At 45.2% G+C, this 22437-nt stretch overlaps 1 protein-coding gene across 1 annotated transcript in view; it reads left to right on the top strand.

Moving 5' to 3' along the window:
* LOC308280005 (scavenger receptor cysteine-rich type 1 protein M130-like) overlaps positions 1 to 18940 on the top strand; it is a 54397-nt gene extending 35457 nt beyond the window's left edge. The window contains exons 11-16 of the mRNA XM_080720245.1: positions 139 to 444; positions 5177 to 5491; positions 6674 to 6976; positions 14241 to 14552; positions 15665 to 15967; positions 18110 to 18940. Of these exons, the coding sequence (XP_080576371.1) occupies positions 139 to 444; positions 5177 to 5491; positions 6674 to 6976; positions 14241 to 14552; positions 15665 to 15967; positions 18110 to 18432 (1862 nt within the window). The 3' untranslated portion in view covers positions 18433 to 18940. The remainder of the gene's footprint in view (positions 1 to 138; positions 445 to 5176; positions 5492 to 6673; positions 6977 to 14240; positions 14553 to 15664; positions 15968 to 18109) is intronic.
* Positions 18941 to 22437: the final 3497 nt, after the last annotated feature.

Genomic DNA, 22437 nt, shown 5'->3' with positions numbered 1-22437 from the left:
AAGACTCTGTGTGTGTATGTGTGTGTGTGTGTGTGTGTGTGTGTGTGTGTGTGTGTGTGTGTGTGTGTGTGTGTGTGTGTGTGTGTCTCTCTCTCTCTCTCTCTCTCTCTCTCTCTCTCTCTCTCTCTCTCTCTCTAGAGTCAGTGAGGTTGGTGAATGGGACTAGTAAGTGTTCAGGCAGAGTGGAGGTGAAGTCTGATCAGTCGTGGCTCTCAGTGTGTGAAGGTGACTTTGACCAGAAGGATGCACAGGTGGTCTGTAGGCAGCGTGGCTGTGGGCCTCCTTCAGTCCTCCAGGGGGCGCTCTATGGAGAAGTGAAGGCTCCAATGTGGACCAAAGAGTTCCAGTGTGAAGGCAGTGAGTCTGCTCTCCTGGACTGTAGAACCTCAGACTCAACTAGAAACACCTGCTCACCTGACAAGACTGTTGGACTCACCTGCTCAGGTAAAACACAACGTTTTCTATAATAAAAACGTCTTTTTAACTATGGCCTTCCCTGCCAGACGTCTTCTGGACGTCTTTCTTTTTTAAATAATAAATAATAAAAAAAAAATGGATCTCCAACAATGTACTAGGCATGATCGCGATCGCGAAATTGCATGTTTAACCCCCATACCAACCCCATCTTTCAAACATGGCAGCCATGTTTGTTTACATTTGAAGAAAACACAAGGGCTGCTTTCTCCTGAATGCCTGAACGGATTTCCAAGCAGATTTTTTTTGTTTGAAAGCTGTGAAAAGCATGCACATGCATAGTGCATGATCTGTGCACGAATGTGTGCACCAGCGTGCACACTATTTTTTTAACCCTTTGTTGGCGAAACGGCAATATAAGAGGTCCCACTTTACATACGGCACCGACTGAGTTAATGTATGGCCATAATATATGATGCATTATGAGGACAACAAATTTACAATACATAACAACTAGAAAGATGCAGTTGGAAATTGCAAGTGGGGTTGCCATGACTATATTCTGCAGCAAGCTAATGAGCCTGTCGCTATGCCCCTCCTAAACCCGTCCGTGTCCAATGCCACGTTAGCAACAGGTTACTAAGGCAGGTGACTTGGCAAGCTGCCATGGCGGCGTAAATTGGTGTACCGAGTCTGGCTGCTAGAGTTGGTAACCCCCGTGGGTTTGTGTAGGTCAGTGTAATCCATTCTGTTTTTGTTTCAGTGTTTGTTTGACACAGAGCGAGTGGGTGGGACGGTCACAAACGAATCAAGTCTTTTGAACGGCTCTTTAAATGAACGATAGGATTCGGTTCACAGTAGGGAGCCGTTCCTTTCTAATGAACAGTGGTGGGAAAAGTACTCAATTTAAAAATATCAATACTGCAATCAAGTTTGGAATGTTAATGTACTTGAGTAAAAGTAAAATAGTATTGGTATCAAAATGTACTTAAAGTACCAATATTAGAACGTACTCGTTATGCAGAATGTCCTGTTTCACAGTTTTTCCAATGAGTAAAATGTAGAAAAATCATTTGAAAATAGCCGATCTACAAGCTCACAATGCATCGCAACGTGACACATTGTGAGCTTGTAGATCGGCTATTTTCAAATGCCAGAAATGTATCCAATGGCCAAAATGTATAGGCCTATCAGGGTGGAAGTGATTTGCAATGATAATCAAAATCTTCAAAGTAACCAGTTACTAAAATGAGCCAGTCTTTTGAACGGCTCTTTGAAAGGAACGGATCTCAGAGATCCGGCTCACTTCAAAGAACCATAAATCCCATCTCTATCTAGCAGCCAGACTCGGTACACCGATGCACGCCGCCATGGCAGCTTGCCAAGTCACCTGTCTTAGTAACCTGTTGCTAACTTGGCATTGGACAAGGACGGTTTTAGGAGGGGCATAGCGACTGGTCAATTGTCATGTCAAGCCAGACCAATCCTCGAGCTAGCACCACTCCCCCATTGAATTCCATTTGTAACAATGAAAGATCTGGTTTCCATCAATTTCCAATGGCAGCGGAAAGGTTTATAGAGCGGAAAGTTTATCTAGTGAAAAGATAGTTTCCCCAAAGCTTCGGGCAACCACACTAATTAATAATTACTAGAATTTCGGGCCCCCTTCGGGGGCCCTCAAATCTAGAGCTCGGGGGCCCTCACGGTATACCAGCAATGAAATGGATTTGTAATGGGCAAATATGGGTAGTTCTTTTTTTGAGAGAAAATATTTTTTTGAGAAAAAAATTTTTTTAGAGAAAAAATAGTGTTTTGAGAAAAAAAAAATTTTTGAGAAAAAAAAAGTTTTTTGAAAAAAAAAGTTTTGGCCTAATTGTGTTATTATTATCTATCTATAAATGCGACAAATCTCTGTCTGTTTGTTTGTTTGTAATCCGCGTATCTCGAGAACCGTTCGTCCCACCGGCTTCAGATTCGGCACGCGCGTTCCCCGCCGCCGCGCGGAGTGCAGTGCCGGGCCTCGACCCGACCCGACTCGCGGTTTTCCGAAACCGGCGCGAAACGTTCGGAATCTCCTTATGCGGAGCTGATTGTTGACATCAGACTGTTCCAGAGGAAATCGGCGCAAGCGCTGACTCATTGTGACATCACTTCATAAAAGGCTGTGACATCACGTACGCCACATGAGTCAACAAAAAATCTCTGTGAATGTGTATGTATGTATGTGAATCTCGAGAACCGTTCTTCCCACCGGCACACGCTTTCTCCAGATATAGGCATAAAATGAATCCCCGAATGCGGAGCTGATGTCTGACATCAGAGTTTTCCGCAACCGGTACTGTGTGTGCAGAGATCTCCATATATGGGCATAAGGGGACAAAGGCAAACAGATGGTCAAAACGGGTCCTATGACAACAGGTATATTGGGGTTTGCATTAAAGGGTGGGGACAAAGGCTAACAGATGGTCAAAACGGGTCCTATGACAACAGGTATATTGGGGTTTGCATTAAAGGATGGGGCATTCATGGGGTCCGCTCCAAAAAAGAAAATAAAAGAGACAAAAACAAACATAAGACAAGCGACAAAGCGTGGGACTGGGAGGATGACTTGAATGATGCAGATTTAAGCAGGCTGTGTATTCTGCTTAAAGAAGAAACAAACAAAAAGCGACAGAGATCTCATATATGGGCATAAAATGGACGCAGATAAACAGATATCTCCATATACGGGCATAAAGGGACACAGACGGACAGATACAGAGATCTCCATATATGGGCATAAAATGGACACAAATAGACAGATATCTCCATATATGGGCATAAAATGGACCCAGAACTATATCTGCAGTGATCTCCATATATGGACATAAAATGGACGCCGACAGACAGACAGATACAGATATCTCCATATATGGGCATAAATGGACACAGGCAAACAGATGGTCAAAACGGGTTCTATGACAACAGGTATAATGGGGTTTGCATTAAAGGGCGGGGGATTCATTCCCTATTTACATCGTTCCCGAGTTGGCCAGGTCGCCGACTAGTTACTATAATAGGCCTGCCAATGTTTTATTTTCATTATTTCAATGTTTTCATTTTAGCAACACACACACACACACACACACACCCCTACACACACACACACACACACACACACACACACACACACACACACACACACACACACACACACACACACACACACACACACACACACACACACACAGACAGACAGACAGACAGTATGTTGCTGTGAAGAGGTGAGTGGGCCGAACTCTAGAGGTGAGTGGCCCGAAGGGCCGCCAACTTCTTGTAAGATACAGGCTCTCGGCTAGCTAGGCTCTCGCTGCTGCTGCTAATGCTATGCTTCACGTGTCATGAAGGCAGCCTTACTTTCCAAATGGTTAAAACAAGTTATGTCCTAAATAAAACATTTTATCAACAGCAATGAGTTGTTTTTACTGTTGATTAGCTCTAAAGGAGGTGTGTTTATCCTCATTGGTTTAAGTCTCACACTAGTAATCAGTGTTGGGCAAGTTACTTTAAAAAAGTAACTTATTACTTTTCTAGTTACTGCTCTGAAAAAGTAACTTGTTACGTTACTAGTTACTAAATTATAAAAGTAACTCGTTACTAGTTACCTTACTTTACTTTAAAAAAAAATATCAAAACGAAGCATTCTGTTACACTTTTTTTCTTTTTTTTTAAGGGGGCTTCAATAATGACCTTATAAAGAAAAAAATACAACTCCCTGACATTGTAGCAATTATGCATATAGAAATGCAATGGAACAATAAAGCTAAAGATATGTTTAGAAATGTTGACAGGCATATATTCATTGTAGCCTTTTTGCTGTGCAACACTTAGTAGTTATCTGAAGGCAACAGACTGCGTTAACAGACTCAAAGGTTGCATGGAAAGCATCATTGATCAAGCATGTTTCATATCTAGCTAGCACTTGCATTACGTGGCTTGGCAATCAATCAGTTTGGTTCACTCTGGGTGACATGCTGTGGCGATTTTGGTGGAGTAGATTTCAGGGCCATTTATCTCCACAAAGTTAAAATAATGTTTCCAAGTTCCAAAGCTGCTGTTGTCTCGAGATCTCGCCAGCATTTGGAGACAGGAGAACTCTCCGCTCCGTGCCTCCGTCTCTCTTCACCGTTTATGTGACAATGTGTGTGCCTTGGCTTTGAGTTTGTGTGTATTTTTTAAGACCCGCCCAAGGCCGTCTCTGATTGGCTTAGCCTGAATCTTTAAGCTAGGTCAACCAATCATTGCTCCTCTACAGTGCATCAAGTTAGTGTGCTAAGCCAGGCATGTGTTTGACTTGACTATGGGTGCACCATGAGAGTTACCACAGACACAGAGGCAAGTTTATGACCCAGGCAGCAGACAGGCAGACTCCGCTCTGCGTGCGGAGAGAAACAGTTCATTTGGACCACTGAAAGTAACAAGCCACTTTACACCACAGCAACTAGAACGGCGTTATTGAATGGGGAAAGGTAACGAGTTACGTTATTAGTTACAGAGAAAAGTAGTTTTGTTACGTAACGTTCTTCCCAACACTGCTAGTAATACAATTAGTGTGTGTTTCATGATTCATCATACATGGTGTACAGTCCTAGTGTAAAGTCATGATTCATCATACATGGTGTAAAGTACAATGCTCTGTTATGATGACACTCCTGCATGTATGGAGGGAAGAATTATTTCATGCTGCTAATGTTTATGTTTTAATGTTTTTCTTCTCATTCAGGTTTTCCAGTGAGGCTGGTTGGTGGTCCAACCTCCTGTTCAGGCAGAGTGGAGGTCTACTATAAAGACAGTTGGGGGACGGTGTGTGATAATGAAAGGTGGGTTATGAGAGATGCTCAGGTTGTGTGTAGACAGTTAGACTGTGGAGAGGCTCTGTCAGTACCAAATGGAACACACTTTGGACAGGTTGATGGAAGGATCTGGTTGGATGAAGTCAGCTGTTCAGGCTATGAATCACATCTATCACACTGCAGCCATGGAGGGTTTGGAAAAAACTACTGTGATCACAGTGAAGATGCTGGTGTTGTTTGTGAAGGTAAATATGCATTTAGATATGAAATATGATTACATGAAACTCAGCCTCCATTTCTTGGTAAGGCAGACTACAATGGAATGCTCCCTGAATTCACCCAACACTGCCCTCTGGTGTTCTTACAGCCCAAAATAAAGAAACCAAAATCCACCTTCAGTATAATGTGCTTGAGTGCCTTTCAAAGAAAATCTGCCAAGCGCAGAATTCGTAAGTGGGATAACTTGGTAGATGTAAATAAATTAGTGAAAATATCACATATTTTCTGCAAGAATCACTTAAACGTGGAACATTTCTTTTTTAATTGGGACACATAGAAATGATCTTTATTTATTTTTCAATTGTTTTATTATTTTCAACCACTCCCGATCATCTACCTCAGGGGTCTTCAATGTTTTCAGGCCAAGGACCCCTTAGTTGAGAGAGAGATGGCAGCACAAATCTTCACGATCATCAGTGTATTTTTAATGCGTAATGTGTAAAACACATCCCCCCCCCCCCCCCCCCCCCCCCACATGCTCTGTGTGTGCGTGTGTGTTTGCTTGTGTGCGTGTGTGTGTAGTGCGACTGTGTGCGTGTTGATGATGAAATACATTAAAGCCTCTTCTATTTCTCTGTGTGTGTGTGTGTGTGTGTGTGTGTGTGTGTGTGTGTGTGTGTGTGTGTGTGTGTGTGTGTGTGTGTGTGTGTGTGTGTGTTGGTAAATGTGGTTTAGGGGGACAATTGGCAAGAATACACACCCCATTAACAAGACATTTTGGATTAGCAGGACTGCTAAAACATTTTCATTCTGAAATAGCAGAAGTGTTTCTATTGGTCTAGAGAGCCCAAATCCACTTTTTTTTTGATGTCCGGTTAATACACATACACCCGACGGAACTGGTGTCCTGCTAAAACATGGACAATTCTGAAATAGCAGAAGTGTTTCTATTGGTCTAGAGAGCCCAAATCCACCTTTTTTTATGTCCGGTTAATACACATACACCGACGGAAGTGTCCTCCTAAATCACATCTACACGTATGTGTGTGTGTGTGTGTGTGTGTGTGTGTGTGTGTGTGTGTGTGTGTGTGTGTGTGTGTGTGTATCTGTCTTTCTCTCTGTCCGATCTCACTAGTCGGTCTGTCTCTGTCTCTGTCTCTCTCTCTGTCTCTGTCTCTGTCTCTGTCTCTCTCTCTCTCCCCCCCTAGGGGTGAGGTTGGTGAATGGGACTAGTAAGTGTTCAGGCAGAGTGGAGGTGAAGTCTGATCAGTCGTGGCTCTCAGTGTGTGAAGGTTACTTTGACCAGCAGGATGCACAGGTGGTCTGTAGGCAGCTTGGCTGTGGGCCTCCTTCAGTCCTCCAGGGGGCGCTCTATGGAGAAGTGAAGGCTCCAATGTGGACCAAAGAGTTCCAGTGTGAAGGCAGTGAGTCTGCTCTCCTGAACTGTAGAACCTCAGACTCAACTAGAAACACCTGCTCACCTGACAAGACTGTTGGACTCACCTGCTCAGGTAAAACACAGACTAGCATTGATTATTAATGTATGGCCATAAAATATATGATGCATTATGAGGATAGAAAAAATGTACAATACATAACAACTAGAACAGGGGTCCTCAATAGGCGGACCGCGGTCCATGTCCGGACCAAGAGGCACCGCCGACCGGACCCAGGACGAATTATAGTAAAGTGGAAAAACATCTCCACGTTTTTGTTTCCACTTCTCGTATTCATTCACTTTCATTGCATGCGCTGAGTGTGTGTGAGAGAGAGAGAGAGACAACGACGCGGTGATTGGCTGATGCCTGGCAACAAAGTATTATGGGCTGTCATGTCTTTGACAACGATGCGCTGATAGGCTGTTGCTACAGACCGCGGATGTTTTCGGAGCAGCAGCAACAGCAGCAGCCACCAACAATGCAACTAGTTATAAATCAGTGGGGTTTCATTCACGCTAAACATCATCAACGTGAATACGTTTGCAGGATTGTAATCTTATCTCCAGAGTTTGTCGCGACGTGCCACGGCCCGACGGCCCGTGACGGCTGCCTCTCTTTCTGCATGGATGTTGTTCTCCCATGGTTCTCCCCACCGGGGGAAATGGATGTGCTGTGTGGCAGCGCGCCGCATCCAGTTGGGGTTACCGTGCGGCACAACGTGCGTCGATACCACGATGCGACGCTGCGCAGCCGTCCGCGTTCAGTGTGTGCTCCCCTGTCTCTGACGCGCGACACCTTGTTTTCATATCGATATTCACGTTGCGACACAAGCATAAATTATTCGAAGATTATCCCAGTTTGTTAAAAGAAACCAGAGCACTAGCGCAAAATATCTCTGCTCCATTGAACATTCTGTTCTCCCTGCTTTAATGGGTTGTTTCTCTTCAATCAAGTAATGCCCCCAAATGATTTTGTCATTCCCCAGCCCAGATGACAGTGAAGTCATAATTTAAGGACCCTTTTAATAAAGAAAGAAACGGGAAAATGATGGGAGGAGTAGATAAGGGATTGGAGGTGACTAGATAGGAGGTGGAGATAACAGAACTGAAGGTGTGGCCCTGCTCCTGAACTTTAGTTGTCCCAACTACATTTCACTATCAAGGACCACACCATTTTTTAATGCAAGACATTTATTAACAGAAAAAATAAGGCAAACAATTAACGAAAAACATTTAGAACAATAATGAAGATAATCCTTTGCCGTCCAGGCCGAACCTTTGAGCCGAGGTGGGGAAGACTCCGGGGGTCCCGCCGTAGCTCCCGGGCACGACGGAACCCCCAAAGCTTCAGTTAGAGGAGACGAGATTGAGCTGCCTTGAGATCATGGAGATCGGACCTGATATAGCGAAGATACGCCTGTGAAGACCAACGGCCCATGATTTGGATCATGTACTCGGGAATGCCGTTACGGGATGCGGAAGTGGCCGCGCCGATCCTGAATGAATGCCCAGAATAATGTATGGAGGGGACGCCGGAAAGAACAAGAATATTGCGGAAATGACCAAGGAACCAGGCTCGGGAGGCGACGAGGCCGGATTCCGAGATGAAGAGTGGGTCTGAAGGAGAATTGGACTGGAGCTTCCGGTATTGAAGGTAGTTCCGGATGGTTTCGAATGGATTGAGGGTAGCTTGGTTTCTGAAGATGAAGACGGGAGTACTTGGGCCGGTTTGGTTTGTCTTGGATTGTTTGATGGAATAAGCCAAGGTGTCATTAGAGTGTTATGACAGATCAGAGATGCAGGCGTGGCGGCGGGAGTTTAAGATCTGGGTGGATGAGGTGAACTTGGAGCATTGTAGGAAACCGAAGAAGACCAGTAAGAACATGGCTTCTAGGGTTTGACGAACGTGGTAGGAGCTATAGCCTGAACGGAGAGTAGTGATGCAAGCGGCCAGCAAGTCAGATGTGAGGGGCAGGCGACGGGGTTCTTGTGGAGGTTCCTGGCGTTGGAGACCTTTGAGAAGGTACGTGATCTGAGGGTGGTTGGTAAGTTGGTCCGAGCTACCAGTCACAAGTTTGAAGAAGAACCCTATGCCACTGAGGTAGACCTTGATGGTAGGAGTCTTGATGCGTGAGACTGAATGCGCGTGTGTGATGAAGCTGGATACTGTGATGAGATCGTAAGAAGGAAACGGTAGGTTGAATTCATTATGGAAGTGACGAAAGCTTTGCCAAGCTGTCCAGTAGGTGGAGAGAGTTGAAGGTGCCAAACTGTTGAGGATCAGGTTTCGGGATGAGTGGACCAGGGGAAGTAAGGAGGGGTTCACAGGTTGAACGTCAGGGCCGAATAAGGAGGCACGGGAGTTAGATGGAGGTCTGCATGAGGGGCCAAGCGTCTGAATTTCTGAAACGAGAAACGAGACAAGGAGTCAGCGATAGCGTTGGTGTGACCGGGAACGTGAGCGGCGCGGAGGATGAACTGGTGGGAGACAGAGTGCCAGATGATGCGGCGGACAAATTACATGATGGATAGAGAGTTGGAGCGACCTTTGTTGATGATGTCCACTGCAGCGATGTTATCTGAGTGGATTACGATGGTTTTGCGGGACCATTCATGGCCCCACAAGACGACGGCTGCTACGATGGGGTAGATTTCGAAGAGCGCAGAAGATGACAATTGGCGTCCTCCTGCCATCTCCGGGGGCCATTGCGCAGCGAACCATCTACCGTTGTAGAAACCCCCAAAACCGGCAGAAGGAGTGGCGTCGGTGAACAAGTTGATGTCCTGAGGGTGAGTAAGATGATCTTCGTAAAAGAAGGAAATGCCATTCCAGTTGCCGAGGAGATGGAGCCAGAGACGGAGTTCGGTGCGGCTTGGATTGTCGAAAGAAATAGAGTCGGTGAGTGACGGAACGGAGGATGCGATGGAGAAGAGGTGGGAAAGGAACCCTCGTCCTTGAGGAATGATACGGATAGCAAAGTTGAGGTGGCCCAGGAGTGAAAGAAGCTGACGTTTGGTGCAACTAGGAGAGATGAGGAAGTTGGAGATCAAGAGGGATATCCTGTCGAGCTTTTCCTTCGGGAGGGATGCTTGGAACTTGAGGGTGTCAAGAGTGATCCCAAGGAACTCGAGTGAAGTGAATGGGCCTTCGGTTTTCTCCACGGAAAGGGGGACTCCTAAGTCTTTGAAGACTGAAGTGAGTGTGACCAGGCCATCAGCGGGTGGGGAAGAAGGAGGAGAAATGATCAAGAAGTCGTCCAGGAGATGAACCAGGTATGGGATTTTGTGGTTGTTAGAGAGAATCCAGCAGAGGGCTTCTGACAGGCAGTCGAAAAGTTTGGGACTGCTCTTGCAGCCGAAGGTGAGCCTAACGGCGAAGTAGTAGGCTCCTCGCCAGCGGACGCCGAAGAACCGCCAGAAGTCTGGATGTATTGGAAGGACTTTGAAGGCGCTGACGATGTCGGCTTTTGAGAGCCAGGATCTCTCCCGGCACGTTTGATGAGGGCGATGGCATGGTCGATGGTGACATAACGGAGGGCGAAGTCTTCGCTCGGAATTAAGCTGTTGATACTTGGGGTGGAGGTACCGTGTGGAGCTGAGAGATCGATGATAATTCTCTTTTTCCCGGAGTATTTCCTTGTGGCGATCCCTATGGGACTGATGCGGAAGGTGGCAAAAGGGGGATGGTTGAAGGGTCCGATCATGAAGCCTTCCTTGACTTCTTTGGCAAGGAGACGATCGACTTCTTCTGGTTCTTGCAAACCTGACTGAAGGTTATTGCATACCAGATTTGAAGACGGTTCTGCAGTGAGTCCGGGGTGAAATCCTTCCTTGAAACCATTAATAAGAAACTGAACGAATGCAGGGTCAGGGTGATTTTTAAGTGCAGCTGCTAGAGCTGGTATGTTAACTGGTGTGGAAAGGTGCTTACTCAATTTTGTGGGATTGTGGGGGAAAGCTGGGCGGGCGTGGCCTCCGGCGCAGAAGGTGCAGACGTGCAGGAAACGGCATGAGGACATCAGGCAACCGGCGTCGTTGAAGTTGTTACAGATCGGACGTCCTCCCTTAAGCATTGTGGGTCTGCCCTTCTTGTCGAGCTGCGAAAGTGCGACAATAGAGCTTGTTGTCTAGAGTTCCCCAGTAGGTGCTTTGGTTAAACTGCTGGAGGCGAGCGGAGGCTTCGGAGGCAAACTGGATATGATATTTATAGAATCCGTCCCCTCCGAAACGGAGAGCAAGGTTGAGAATGATGGATAGATAGTCGTCAAGTTCTTGGCGACGGCCTGGGAATTTAGAACATATTATATCTCTGAAAAGAGAGAAAGCGTAGGTGAATTCAATGGCGGAGAGATCCCTGGATCTTGGGGATGGTTTATTTGTTTTGTCGTTATTGTCTGGAGAGTTGGCTGAAGAGGAATCGAGGAGGGATGGCGAGATGAGGAGAGCCAGGTCTGTGTAGTTACCATGGAGGATCTGGTTGCGGAGATTGGTAGATACTGGAGAAGGGCGGGACATAAACGGCTGAGGATGATAGGTGGGTTGGAAGGCAGTGGCTAGAGAATAGTTTGCTCCGGAAGGCTGTGAACCGAGGCCAGAGCTGGTTGATGGGCCAGGGTTATACAAGGTAGTTGGTTGGAGTCCTCCTACTGGAGCTGGCTGGAAGGGTTGCTGCATGGGTACGGCACCGTGCGGGCCGGTTCCCCACATGGGGAGCTGCTGGAGGTTGGAGTGGGTAGTTGGTGGAACTGAAGTCCCGATTCCAGGAACCCCCATCTGTGAAAACTGCTGATGGGGGTAGAAAGTGCCGAACGGTGTTGGCATCTGACTAGTGCCGAAGGCAGCCGGTTGAATGGGCTGCAGGTTAGCCGTTGTTGGTGCTGAATCCGGTGGGACGGGAGCCCCAGCTGAGGATGGTGGCTGCCAGCGGCTGCGGCGGGCTGCGGGAGGCACCGAGGTGTCGGAACCACTGTCCAAACCTGAGGGGGAGCGTGAGCGTTTTCGGCAGGCACCGGAGGGCGCCGACGTGGTGGCGATGACGACCCTCGTGTCGTTTGTCTTCCTATGTCTGGGGTGGGTAGGGGGGCGTGTTGACGTCCCGGTGCCAGCGCCCCCTGCTCTGTTAGAATGGCTCCTGGAGCTTTGCTGTGCAGCAGGGGACACTGGCATCCCGGTGCCAACACCCCCTACTCTGTTGGAATGGCTCCTGGAGCTTTGCTGTGCGGCAGGGGACACTGGCATCCCGGTGCCAGCGCCCCCTACTCTGTTAGAATGGCTCCTGGAGCTTTGCTGTGCAGCAGGGGACGCTGACGTCCCGGTGCCAGCGCCCCCTACTCTGCTGGAGCGATGCCTGGAGCCCTGCTGTGCAGCAGGGGACACTGACAACCCGGTGCCAGCGCCCCCTACTCTGCTGGAGTGAGGCCTGGAGCCTTGCTGTGCAGCAGGGGACACTGACATCCCGGTGCCAGCGCCCCCTACTCTGTTTGAATGATGCCTGGAACTTTGCTGTGCAGCAGGAGATGCTGACATCCCGGTGCCAGTACCGCCATCTTGGATTTGTGGGGAGCCAGAAACATTTTTCCTGCTTGTAGTGGCACTTTGCTGTGCAGCATGGGATGCTAACATCCCGGTGCCAGTACCGCCATCTTGGACTTGTGAGAAGTCAGAAAAATGTTTCTTACTTGTGGTGGAAGAGCGAGTTGAGGCTTTGGGCTGGTTTGAGTGGTTTTCAGATTTCTGTTTTTTTCCAACTGGTTTCGGTCGTGGAGGGGTGGTGACGTCACGACGTTTGGTGGACGCGTGGGGAGTGGTGACGTGACCAGGAAGTGAGCGACAGGGAGCGCGGGGGCTGCGCGAGCTGTGTGGAGGGCTACAGGCTGTTGTTAGCGTTAAAAACAAAGAAGCTTTATTGTCTGATCTATGGAAATGAATGCCTCTATTTCTGAGTGCTTGTTGGAGAGTGACAACGGTCAAGTCGGGCATAACTGTATCTTTAGGTTGAGTGGGTGGTGGGGGAATCTTGCTAGGGTGGAGATTACGAGCGGGAGTGACGTTACTGGACCTGCGGGGTTTTTGAGAAAGTGGAACCGGTGTGGCGCGGCGGTGGCGACTTCTGCCTCTTTGTGAAACCGTGGGGGACTTATGGGCTGAGTCAGAAGAGGTACTGGAGTCGGAAATGTGGAGAGAAGACGAGGGTGGAACAATGGCTACGGAAGCGGTGGAAGCTGGAGTGTCGGGGACTTCATAAACGGCTCTGTATTCCTCATCAGCGTCTGGATATGAGAAGGTTTCGTTTGGGCTTACTTGGGGTTGAGTTGGCCCAAAGGCATCTTCGTCTGATGGCTGGAGGTCGAGCACTTCATCGGAATCCATGGTGAGTGAGACGGCTCTTAGTTGTTTAAGATGATTTGTTTATTTTAATTATTTATTTATTTATTTAATTTTTTAAATTTCGTGCTTGAATGCGCTCGCTACGTACCGTACTTGACTGACGAAAACGAGAACAGAGGGAGAATGATGGTTAGGAAGCGTTTATATACTGGCGGAGGTGACCTGATTGGAGGGGGCTTGATGGGAGGAGTAGATAAGGGATTGGAGGTGACTAGATAGGAGGTGGAGATAACAGAACTGAAGGTGTGGCCCTGCTCCTGAACTTTAGTTGTCCCAACTACATTAGTTAATATGATGGAGCAAGCACTGCACAGATAGAAAATCTTTGTACACAGTAAGGTTGCAACCTAACTTACCTTGAATATCGTTACCATGGATGTAATCAATCTACTGTAGCCCCTTCTATTTAATCATTTTGGGGATGTTGATGTTGTCATCTGCCCATTTGTCGACTTGGTCAAAAGAAATTGGTTGAACAGAACTCATATTTTGGGCAATGGCAGCGGAAAAAGTTTATCTAGTGAAAAGATACTTTCCCCAAAACTACAGTGTGTTATAATAATTATAACAGGCAGAACTTGTGTTCAGCATGAATTAATGCTATGCTTCACGTGTCATGAAGGCAGCCTTGCTTTCCAAATGGTTAAACCAAGTTATACTGTCCTAAAATAAAACATATTTTATCAACAGCAATGAGTTGTTTTTACTGTTGATTAGCTCTAACGGAGGTGTGTTTATCCTCATTGGTTTAAGTCTCACACTATTAATACAATTAGTGCGTATTTCATGATTCATCATACAATACATGGTGTACAGTCCTAGTGTAATGTCATTCATCATACATGGTGTACAGTCCAATTCTCTGTTATGATGAAACTCCTGCATGTATGGAGGGAAGAATTATTTCATGCTGCTAATGTTTATGTTTTAATGTTTTTCTTCTCATTCAGGTGTTCCGGTGAGGCTGGTCAGTGGTCCAACCTCCTGTTCAGGCAGAGTGGAGGTGTACCATAATGACAGTTGGGGGACGGTGTGTCATGATGGGTGGGATATGAAAGATGCTCAGGTTGTGTGTAGACAGTTAGACTGTGGAAAGGCTCTGTCAGCACCATGTGGAGCATACTTTGGACAGGGTAATGGAGACATCTGGTTGGATGAAGTCGGCTGTTCAGGCAGTGAATCACATCTATCACACTGCAGCCATGGAGGGTTTGGAAAAAACTACTGTGATCACAGTGAAGATGCTGGTGTTGTTTGTGAAGGTAAATATGCATTTAGATATGAAATATGATTACATGAAACTCAGCCTCCATTTCTTGGTAAGGCAGACTACAATGGAATGCTCCCTGAATTCACCCAACACTGCCCTCTGGTGTTCTTACAGCCCAAAATAAAGAAACCAAAATCCACCTACAGTATAATGTGCTTGAGTGCCTTTCAAAGAAAATCTGCCAAGCGCAGAATTCGTAAGTGGGATAACTTGGTAGATGTAAATAAATTAGTGAAAATATCACATATTTTCTGCAAGAATCACTTAAACGTGGAACATTTCTTTTTTAATTGGGACACATAGAAATGATCTTTATTTATTTTTCAATTGTTTTATTATTTTCAACCACTCCCGATCATCTACCTCAGGGGTCTTCAATGTTTTCAGGCCAAGGACCCCTTAGTTGAGAGAGAGATGGCAGCACAAATCTTCACGCTCATCAGTGTATTTTTAATGCGTAATGTGTAAAACACATACCCCCCCCACATGCTCTGTGTGTGCGTGTGTGTTTGCTTGTGTGCGTGTGTGTGTAGTGCGACTGTGTGCGTGTTGATGATGAAATACATTAAAGCCTCTTCTATTTCTCTGTGTGTGTGTGTGTGTGTGTGTGTGTGTGTGTGTGTGTGTGTGTTGGTAAATGTGGTTTAGGGGGACAATTGGCAAGAATACACACCCCATTAACAGGACATTTTGGATAAAACATTTTCATTCTGAAATAGCAGTGTTTCTATTGGTCTAGAGAGCCCAAATCCACTTTTTTTTTTGATGTCCAGTTAATACACATACACCCGACGGAACTGGTGTCCTGCTAAAACATGGACAATTCTGAAATAGCAGAAGTGTTTCTATTGGTCTAGAGAGCCCAAATCCACCTTTTTTTTTGATGTCCGGTTAATACACATACACCGACGGAAGTGTCCTCCTAAATCACATCTACACGTATGTGTGTGTGTGTGTGTGTGTGTGTGTGTGTGTGTGTGTGTGTGTGTGTGTGTGTGTGTGTGTGTGTATCTGTCTTTCTCTCTGTCCGATCTCACTATGTCGGTCTGTCTCTGTCTCTGTCTCTGTCTCTGTCTCTGTCTCTCTCTCTCTCTCCCCCCCTAGGGGTGAGGTTGGTGAATGGGACTAGTAAGTGTTCAGGCAGAGTGGAGGTGAAGTCTGATCAGTCGTGGCTCTCAGTGTGTGAAGGTTACTTTGACCAGCAGGATGCACAGGTGGTCTGTAGGCAGCTTGGCTGTGGGCCTCCTTCAGTCCTCCAGGGGGCGCTCTATGGAGAAGTGAAGGCTCCAATGTGGACCAAAGAGTTCCAGTGTGAAGGCAGTGAGTCTGCTCTCCTGAACTGTAGAACCTCAGACTCAACTAGAAACACCTGCTCACCTGACAAGACTGTTGGACTCACCTGCTCAGGTAAAACACAGACTAGCATTGATTATTAATGTATGGCCATAAAATATATGATGCATTGTGAGGATAGAAAAAATGTACAATACATAACAACTAGAACGATGCAGTTGGAAATTGCAAGTGCGGTTGCCATGACTATATTCTGCATCAAGCTAACTGTCATGTCAAGCCAGACTAATCCTCGAGCTAGCACCATTTTCTAATCCTCCAGCCAGCACCATTTTCTTTTGACCAAATCGCCAAATGGGCAGATGACAACATCAACATCCCCAAAAGGATTAAATAGAAGGGTACATCCACAATATTTTTGGTAGTTAGGTTACACTGTTACTCTGTACAAAGACTTGCTACAGTAGCCTATCTGTGCAGACTAGTGCTTGCTCTGCCATCATATAGTTGATATTACTGTATTGTGAGTTTTGCATATTAATCAGGGACAATCTAACAACAAATAGTTGATATGATGGAGCAAGCACTGCACAGATAGAAAGTCTTTGTACACAGTAAGGTTGCAACCTAACTTACCTTGAATATTGTTACCATGGATGTAATCAATCTACTGTAGCCCTTCTATTAGTGATGCGCGGATTGACCCGGTGCCCCCACCCGCCCGCCAACCCGCCCGCCACTCTCATGTGCAAAAAATAAATAAGAATAATCACCTGTTCTTATTTGCCTTTTATTCTTAAAAGGAGTAGGCCTATAAGAATAAGAATACTACGTTTGAATACGAGCACGACGAGCGAGCAAGTTTTAAAATGCGCCAGAGAGGAGCGAGGTTTCTCCTCCGCTCCTTGGTGCGAGGACCGTCCCAATTCCGCTCCTGTTGGGGCCGCGAACCACATTTTGCCAACATTTGACACAACGTGAGCACAGCAGAGAAGATGCACAAATAATTCAGCGTGTGTCGCTGATCAGGATTTCACTTATATGTCTCTGTCATCCACACAAGTCCGTTTATAAACAACTTTCGCAAGTGAGACGGAATTTTTTGACTGAATGAACCAACCACGCTCACCTCGAGACTCCAGTCGCTCCCATCTCTCCAATCTGGTGATTAATCAATAACCAACTGGATTTAATATTGTCTGTCTTTTGCTGTCTGTTTAAAGTGCGAGGCGCTGTATAAATATGATTGACATAAAACCTGAAACGCCATTCTTACCCCGACGATGCCCCAGAGAGAATGAACTTCTTTGAATGAATGTCAATAGGCTAAACCCCAATTTGAACAACACGTTTGTTTATTTAGCCCATGACAATATTGTGCTACTGTAGACCTTTCTGTAAAGCGAGTCTGGGTACTTAGAGAGCCGTATATAAAGGTGAGCTATTGTGGAGATGATATACCATCTTTTTTTTTTAAATGCGGGTTGCGGGGTGGGCGGATTCGTTGATTTATATATTGTTCTGCGGCGCGGGCGCGGGCGGGTTACGTTTCGTGCGGGCTGTGGGTCGTGCGGGTTATGAAAAAAAGCTGACCCGCGCATCACTACCTTCTATTTAATCATTTTGGGGATGTTGATGTTGTCATCTGCCCATTTGTCGACTTGGTCAAAAGAAATTGGTTGAACAGAACTCATATTTTGGGACCATCGCTCCATTGTTCACAATGTTTTGTAATGCAGGCTGCTATCCCAGGAAGTCCTGGAGGTCCCAGAAAGATCTAGTTTCCATCAATTTCCAATGGCAGCGGAAAAAGTTTATCTAGTGAAAAGATACTTTCCACAAAACTACAGTGTGTTATAATAATTATAACAGGCAGAACTTGTGTTCAGCATGAATTAATGCTATGCTTCACGTGTCATGAAGGCAGCCTTGCTTTCCAAATGGTTAAAACAAGTTATAGCCTACTGTCCTAAAATAAAACATATTTTATCAACAGCAATGAGTTGTTTTTACTGTTGATTAGCTCTAACGGAGGTGTGTTTATCCTCATTGGTTTAAGTCTCACACTATTAATACAATTAGTGCGTATTTCATGATTCATCATACAATACATGGTGTACAGTCCTAGTGTAATGTCATTCATCATACATGGTGTACAGTCCAATTCTCTGTTATGATGAAACTCCTGCATGTATGGAGGGAAGAATTATTTCATGCTGCTAATGTTTATGTTTTAATGTTTTTCTTCTCATTCAGGTGTTCCGGTGAGGCTGGTCAGTGGTCCAACCTCCTGTTCAGGCAGAGTGGAGGTGTACCATAATGACAGTTGGGGGACGGTGTGTCATGATGGGTGGGATATGAAAGATGCTCAGGTTGTGTGTAGACAGTTAGACTGTGGAAAGGCTCTGTCAGCACCATGTGGAGCATACTTTGGACAGGGTAATGGAGACATCTGGTTGGATGAAGTCGGCTGTTCAGGCAGTGAATCACATCTAACACACTGCAGCCATAGAGGGTTTATAAAGCACAACTGTAAACACAGTGAAGATGCTGGTGTTGTTTGTGAAGGTAAATATTAATTTGTAGGGCCTATGGACCCCAGATATGAACACGAGAAGTTATGAGTTATGTTTTAACACAGCTAGCAGCGAGCCCTTCTCTCCTTTTCTCCTCCTCTTCACACACACGTGACGAAACTGGACACGGGTCTCAGGCAAGGCAGTTTACATAATGTCACGTGGCAACTTGTAGAGCAGATTAGATATCATATGTTTAATGATCTTGTTATTTCATTTCTTTTATTTCTTTTCTTTTGGTAATTGTTTGATTTATACGTTTTTGGGGAAACGCTATGCAAAACTGAATAACAATGTACAGTAGTCAGCAACCTATTTTGTACAACAATTTGACAGTTTTAAAATAGATATGTTCATTTGTTTGTCGGTTCACGAATAACGAATAAAGATACTATGCATAAGAACCCATTATCTATCATTTGCTTGAGGAATCAGACATAGTTATGCTAGTCTGATTGTACATACATTTTATGATTTTATAATAAATCACCCTTTTCCTATTATAACCTTATGCGAACAGTGTGGACATTGGCTTTCTTTCTGTGTTTTCTGAATCAATTGTGAGGTATTGGAATCTTTATTGTGACTGGTCAAGAATCTGCGTTTTAAACAGTAAATGTGAAGAAAAAAAAATTTTCATATTCTTTGTGAAAAACATTTTTTAATATTACTGTATTCAATACTGTATTCATATTCAGTATTAATAACACTACACATTGTATATAATTACTTATCTCTTACACTACGTGTACAAACATTTACTACCTCCTACCATCACCACCCCATGTGCTTTGTGTGTGGGTGCGTGGGTGTGTTGATGATAAAACACATCAAAGCCTTTTTCTAATTGTTGCGACCGAAGGTCGCATAATACCCTGAAAAACCTCGTAGCTTGCCTGACTGTCTGTCTTCTGTACAGGAAGTGATGTCAGTGTGATGTCAGTGAGTCACAGTGATGTGGTACAGAATGACTCATATGGGCATAAAAAGGATGTCACGTGACATCACTTCCTGTACTGACAGTCAGACAAGCTAGGAGATTTCTCAGGGTATAAAAGTCCATATAGGTCATTCCCAGAAAAAGAAAAAAACCTTTTACCACCGCGCATATAGTGTTCTCAACCTATCGCTTGCTAAACTAAACTCATTTTCGTTCATTGTTTCTCTCGACTCGTATATTCATTCGCTTAAAGGTAAGGAAGGTTTAATCAACATTTCTCCTCAGTATGTGCCCCCACAGTGTCTGATCCCTATGTCATCTCTAATTTGTCACCACCTTGCCACAGTACATTCACATTCAGAAAAATTACTCCTGTTGAAGTCATGAATGCAATCAATGAGTTGAAAGTTGCCAGCAGCCCGGGTTTAGATGGTATTGAAAATAAATTTCTTAAATTAGCGGCAAATATTCTTATGTACCCTCTATGCGATCTATTCAATTTATCTTTAACAACCTGTGAAATACCATCCATATGGAAGTGCTCACGCATAACTCCACTACACAAAGCTGGTAGTGAACTTGATTCTAATAATTACAGACCAATCTCAATCATTTGTTCTATAGCCAAAATATTTGAAAAATTAATTCACAAACAATTATCTAACTACCTCTGTAAACACAATATTCTATCACCTGTTCAATCTGGTTTCCGCTCAAATCACTCTACAACGACTGCTCTGTTAAAACTCACTAATGACATACTTTCCTCATCTGCTGATGGCAACCTTACAGGAGCAATTTTCATAGATTTAAGCAAAGCATTTGACCTGGTTGACCACTATCTGCTCTTAGACAAACTCTACTCAGTTGGCCTTTCACGTAATGCCCTACTCTGGTTCAGTTCATATCTCCATAACAGAAAACAATGTGTCATCATACAGGACAATAAATCTGATCTGGTAGTACAAGAACGAGGTGTGCCGCAAGGTTCAACCTTAGGCCCACTTTTGTTCACCATTTTTATCAATGACCTTCCAAAAACTCTCTCTGGCTGCAAGGTGCAACTTTATGCTGACGACACAGTTATTTATAGCTCACAACCAAATCTATTACAAAATCAGTCAATCTTGCAAATTAATTTCAATAAACTTGAATCATGGCTCTCAGCTAATAGACTTGTCATCAACAAAACCAAAACTAACACTATGCTTTTTGGAACAAAAAATAATCTCAACAAACCCGAAATTCTAAACCATTCTTTTACTATTACCTGTCTTGATGGTACACACTTAAGTAGAGTAGATCACACCAAATACCTCGGCCTTTGGTTGGACTCAGAATTAACATTCAAATGCCACATAGACAATATTGTAAGAAAAATCAATTACAGCACAAGTGTTCTGTACCGCAACAAAAATTGTTTCACCTTCACAGCCAGAAAGAAAATAGTGCTACAAGTCACATTACCCATCATGGATTATGCTGATATAGTCTATCAGTCTGCTACTAAAACCAATCTTCTACCTCTAAACACCATATACAACCGCTTATGTAGATTTGTTCTTGATTGCCCTTACATGACCCATCACTGCATATTATATGAAAATCTCAACTTACCATCTCCCACAGTAAGACGACAGCAGCACTGGTTACAGTTTATTTTCAAATGTATTCATTTCAATTATCCTCAGTATTTAAAACAGTATATGGACCCATACACCTCTGATCACAATCTTAGACATTGTGCACAGACTTACTTTAAGGTCCCACCAAACATATCCAACGCAGCTGGCAAAAAATCATTTATGTTTAAAGCTCCCTCTGACTGGAACAACCTACCTGCTCACATTCGGTCAATAACTTCATTTAAACTGTTCAAAACTGCGCTGTCCTCTTACCTCGAGATTACCTGTGCGTGCTTTGAATAATTTATCATTATAACTTTATAACCATATGATCCACCATGTGCTCTGTACTTTTCTATTACTGTTGTTAGTGTTGTCCTATTTGTAGTATGTTTTGTTTTGGTCTTGTTTTGTTCTGTTGTTGTCCCCTTGTCTTGATGATGTTGTCTTACCTGTATGTGAAAGTTCTATGTGTATATGTATAAAATGTACGATGTTTGTAAACCTGTGGGAGCTCCTCGAAAACGAGATGATACATCTCAAGGGGTTATCCTAATAAAGAATTTCTATATAGGAAGGAATCAGGCAGCTTTAGCCCTCTACTTTACTATCTTGTGAAGCACGCTGCTAGCACTGCAGCGCTGCTGCTGCTGCTACAACAGCAGCATCTTTCCTCTTACCTGCAATGGAGCGAGAGATCATTCTTCATGCTTCGGACGAGGAGCTCTTCTCCTCAGCTCGAAGCCACGTCTCGCGAACCCAGAGCCCGGCCGTCGCGGCGGATTCCTCCCCTTCACCATCAGCTCGACGTGTGAATCCTCCATCAGCTAGCCGCGTAAATCCTCCATCACCAGCACGCTGTGTAAATCCTCCATCACCAGCACGCCGTGTAAATCCTCCATCACCAACACGCCATGTAAATCCTCCATCACCGTCGCCGCCCCGTTGCATCACCATCTCCGGACAGGTCGCCACGTCGGCGCACGCCTCCTACTTCTCAGTCTCCTTACCCCGCTCGCGCTTCACCGCCCCGGCGCCGTGCACGCCGCAGGGGCCGCCACACTTCTCCACCCCAACTTGCTCATGCAGCTCCTCCCCAGCGGAGAGCTCGCCACCACTCGCCTCAGTCTCCCCCGCCTCAGGCGCAAAACCCTCCTAACCCTAACCCGACCTTCTCCAGTTCCAGCAAATCTCAGACAGCAGATCCTCAATGGTGCGTATGTTGACCTAGCAGAACTCATTCTACCATCCATTTCAGACCCTTCACGCAATAGACAAATACAGACTCCATCCGGCTGCCTAGCACAACTCCGCCAGCCCCTCCCCTCCCGGTCCCGTGATCTGACGGCACCAGAATTCGCGTTTGCTTTCTCCCTCTACACGGACGTTATCTGTGCAGTTTACCCCGACCGCCGGGCCGAACTTTGGTCCTAGAGTTGGCGA

Source organism: Nannobrachium achirus (genome assembly GCF_963921795.1).
Source record: "Nannobrachium achirus genome assembly, chromosome: 24".
Taxonomy (NCBI): domain Eukaryota; kingdom Metazoa; phylum Chordata; class Actinopteri; order Myctophiformes; family Myctophidae; genus Nannobrachium; species Nannobrachium achirus.
The sequence above is the reverse complement of the archived record's forward strand: the minus strand, read 5'-3'. Positions and strand labels throughout refer to the sequence as shown.